This window comes from Palaemon carinicauda, chromosome 26, assembly GCF_036898095.1.
Source record: "Palaemon carinicauda isolate YSFRI2023 chromosome 26, ASM3689809v2, whole genome shotgun sequence".
Taxonomy (NCBI): Eukaryota; Metazoa; Arthropoda; class Malacostraca; order Decapoda; family Palaemonidae; genus Palaemon; species Palaemon carinicauda.
The window spans coordinates 15,195,840-15,200,511 of NC_090750.1; the positions used below are offsets into that span (position 1 = coordinate 15,195,840).

General features: G+C 35.5%; 1 protein-coding gene across 1 annotated transcript in view; it reads left to right on the forward strand.

The window, feature by feature from the left end:
• Positions 1–1,536: 1,536 nt before the first annotated feature.
• The window catches only part of LOC137619800 (tigger transposable element-derived protein 1-like), a 3,228-nt gene continuing 92 nt past the window's right edge, over positions 1,537–4,672 (forward strand). Inside the window, exons 1-2 of the mRNA XM_068350101.1 lie at positions 1,537–1,891; positions 2,816–2,979. Coding sequence (XP_068206202.1) covers positions 1,537–1,891; positions 2,816–2,979 — 519 coding nt within the window. The remainder of the gene's footprint in view (positions 1,892–2,815; positions 2,980–4,672) is intronic.

The window sequence follows — 4,672 nt, forward strand, 5'->3', positions numbered from 1 at the left end:
TAAAATATTTGCCGATAGCTTCAATACATAACACTTGGAGAAATTTATATCATGCAGGAAAGTACTATGGCCAAACGCCTAGGCTACTAAGCCTCGCGAAGGGCGAGGTTGGTTACCTAAATCGCAAAACTAAAAACTAATGGCATCATATAAGCATTCCTAGAGGAGCTAAATAGCTAAATTATTAAAGCATAATAAACTGGGACCGTCATTCTAGCTAACTAAATAACCCATATATAGCGAGCGACAGCATCCAGGATGCCTCTGGTTGGCAACAGTTCTTGTTTACGCTAATATCACTTTTGATTTAATTCAGAACGACAAGAGCTTACATTTATACCAAGTAAAGAAAATACTTAACTTTCCAGAGGTAGAAGAGGCCGGAGAAGGCATCATAATGTTGAATTATATCCAAAATAACGAGAGAACACAAGGAAAACACCGTATAGTAGAGCTACACGGAAAGGAATAAAGAAGGCGCTACCGCCTTCATCAGATACACACTGGAAACAGATAGGAGAAAGGCCTTATGAGCGGCTCTCTTTTCATTCTCGTTTCAGATGCTTGTCACTGTAACCCCTCGGAGCGTTAATACTGTTCAGGGTGAAGATAGCTATGAGACGTGTCAAGAATATGTCCTCTGATATTATGCGATATCCATGTTAGATTTATTTACGGATATTCACTCCAGGAGTTAGAATTCTGGATACCTTAAGGTAAAATTCTCTAGGAATATCACTGTAGTCAAATATACCCTAGGAAGCTACCCTTTAGGAACTTCCATCAGGACAACATGGCCTGAGCCCAAATATATATATATATATATATATATATATATATATATATATATATATATATATATATATATATATATATATATATATATATATATATATATATATATATATATATATATATATATATATATATATATATATATATATATATATATATATACAGTGGAACCTCTACATACGAATGTATCTACATCCAAATTTTCCAACATCTGAAGTAAAATTCGAGTAATTTTTCGACTCTACACCCGAATTTTATTTCGACACACGAATTAAGCAATTTTCGTGGTACCGATTGTATCCAAATTTTGGCTCGTGAAGTATAATTCGAAAACGTTCCTCCTCTACACCCGAATTTTTTTTCGACACCCGAAGTAAACAATACCCGTACGTGTAGGTGGTACTAATAGCGCCGGATGTATTTTTTATTTTCGCCGATAGAAGGCAGCACTTCGACTTCGGAGGGACCCTCAATTAGCATTGCTTGGGTCATTCCTCTGTTCTCGTCGGCTCCATGTGGATGTGTCTAGTGTGTTCTGAAATAAACTGTTTTAATCGTGATTTTTTACGTTCATCCTTTTACGGTATTTTACGTAAAGCATGGGTCCTAAAAGGCTTAGTTTTGCAAGTGGTATTGGTAGTGGTGAGAAAAGGAAGAAGAAAATGCTTTCTTTAGAAGTAAAGCAAGAAATTATTGAAAAGCATAAGTGTGAGTGAAAATGCAAAAGAATATGGTAGGAATATGTTGCCGATCTCGACAATCTTGAAACAGAAAGAAGCCATTAAAGCAGTGAAACCTTTTATGGGGATCACCATCATTTCAAAATGTCGTAGCCATATCATAGAAGAGATGGAACGACTTCTGCTAATCTGGATCAAGGACAGAGATATTGTTGGTGACACCATCACCGAAGCTATCATCTGCGTGAAGGCGCACGCCATCTTCACGGACTTGAAGGAGGAGAGCTCTGGGGGTGATGCTTGGGAGAGTTCAACCGAACCTTCCTCAGACGATTTCAAGGAATCTCGTGGCTGGTTTGAGATATTTAAGAAACTGTGCGGGATTCATTCAGTTGTTCGCCACGGAGAGGCTGCTAGTGCGGACACAAAGGCTGCAGCTGACTTTGTGAAGAGCTTTGAAAGCATCGTGCAGGAAGAAGGCTACGTAGAGCAGCAGGTGTTTAATTGTGATGAATCTGGGCTGTTTTGGAAGAAGATGCCCAGTCGAACCTACATCACCGCCGAAGAGAAGAAATTGCCTGGGCATAAGCCAATGAAGGATCGGTTGACTCTTGCCCTATGTGCTAATGCTAGCGGGGACTTTAAAGTCAATTCTGAAAACCCTAGGGCCTTTAAGGCACAGAATGTGGATAAGGACCAGCTTCATGTTTTCTGGCGATCCAACTCGAAGGCCTGGGTCTCTAGGTAGTTCTTTGTCCAATGGATTAACCAAGTTTTCGGTCTTTCTATTAAGAAGTATCTTCATGAGCAGAAATTGCCTTTAAAGTGCCTGCTATGCCTTGACAATGCACCCGCTCACACCCCCCCCCATCCGGGACTTGAAGATGATATCTTCGATGAATTCAAGTTCATAAAGGTGCTGTATCTTCCACCGAATACCACCTCTATCCTCCAGCCCATGGACCAGCAAGTCATCTCGAATTTCAAGTAGCTCTACACCAAGCACCTATTCAAGCAGTGCTTTAATGTCACGCAAAGCACAAACTTAACTTTGCGTGAATTTGGGAAAAGCCACTTTAACATCGTGCACTGCTTGAAGATCATAGATCAGGCTTGGGTGGGAGTAACTAGACGGACACTGAATTCTGCCTGGAAGAAGCTGTGGCCTGATGCAGTTTCTGCCCGAGATTTCGAGGGTTTTGACCCCGAACCTGATCCCGTGGTGGGTGCAGCGGAAGACGTAGAGGAAATCGTCTCCCTTAGCAAGTCCATGGGTCTGGAGGTCGACGCAGATGACATCACGGAACTAGTCGCCGAACATCACGACGAACTTACCACAGAGGAGCTCAAGGAACTCCATGCTATGTCTGAGCACATAAGTGATGACGAGGAAGGGATCGAGGAGGTAGAAAATACGATAGGTTCAGCGCAAATAAAAGAGGTGTTAGGAAAATGTCAAGACGTAGTCGACTTCATCGACAAGTACCATCCAAAAAAATTGCAGGTTTGTTGTGTAGTTGCGCAGTTCGATGATGTTTGCCTAACTCATTTTCGAAACATTCTGAAAAGCCGTACCTAGCAACTTTCTATCGATAGCTTCTTTAAAAAACTACAAAGCGAACTCGTGATGAAGAAGAAGGAAATGGTTCAAAGAAAACGGAAAAGAGTGAAGAGAAAAAAATTCAATCAATTTTAAGTGGAGAGAGTGGAAGGGATTAAAATTAATCATCAAAAAGAAAAAAAGAAAATGTAAAACAAAATATAAAATAAAAAAATAAAAAAAAATAAATAAGCTAAGTTAGGTTAAAGTTCACTTAGTGTAAGTTAGAATAAGTTTCGGTAGTGTACGTTTATTGTAGTCACCCTTTCTACCTCCTCGCCACCCGTCCATCTCCTCTCTAGGTAGCAAGACCAATACCTGCGCTGGACTTTCTAAGGTAAAGTGACGCTAAAAACCCGTTTCTTATTTATTATTTTTTGATAATTATTCTTTGTTACATGTCTATTATCTAATTTAGAGTACATATTGTCATGTGCAATTATGTGTAGTAATTTATTAAGGAGTTATCATAGGTTTTTGGGCTCAACCATGGATTAATCCCATTTCAATGTATTCTTATGGGAAAATTCGTTTCTATATCCGAACATTTTCTACATCAGAAGTCGGTTGTGGAACGGATTAAATTCATATGTAGAGGTACCACTATATATATATATATATATATATATATATATATATATATATATATATATATATATATATATATATATATATATATATATATATATATATATATATATATATATATATATATATATATATATATATATATATAATGTGTGTTTGTCCTCTCCTTCTTAGCGAGTATTTGGTGAATATGGCTTATTTTGTCTTATTTGAATAATAAACAATTCAGTTATGGAGTAATATTTCACTTGATAATATCAAAATGAAGCAAATAAAACGTTAAGTCATAAGAAGTAATGATGATTTTTATATAACAGGCAGATTGATAGAAAAAGAAAGTCTTTATAAATTAGACAAAGAAAATATTCCTAGATTCACGATAATTTATAAAATGTGAAACAGGAATACATTCTTCTTCATTGATTTGTTTATTTATTTATTTATTTATTTTTTTTTTAGACATTCTCCAATGTACAATGTCCAGTACTGAGGGTCTCTGAAAAGTTTTTGGTTTTAAATTCAACTATTTTCACAAAATTTTGAAATCGATTTCGAAGTTTTTAAAAGATTTTCTTTAAATTAACAATAATTTTCCGAGACTTTGGAGGTGTAAAGAAAGTTGGAAAAGTAGAGAATTCTAAATATTACATGTCTACATTTGTATACCTTGGAATCAAATATGTAATTTGATTGTTCAAAATATGTTTCAGAATATTAGTAATGAACAATGAATGTAAATATATCATTATTAGTTTGGTTATGAATGAAGAAAAAAGTTTATACACAATTGTTTGATGACAATAACTTCAAATAAAATATATATTTTATAAGTATTGTAAAAGTAAACGAATTAATTTTTCTTAATTATTTATAATTGGTTTAAACACTGAAAATATAAACATTACTACTTCTTCGTCTAATACTACTACAACCATTACAACTTATTATAATAATGATGATAATAGTAATAATCATAATAAAAATGATGATGGAAATTAATGGAATTTAG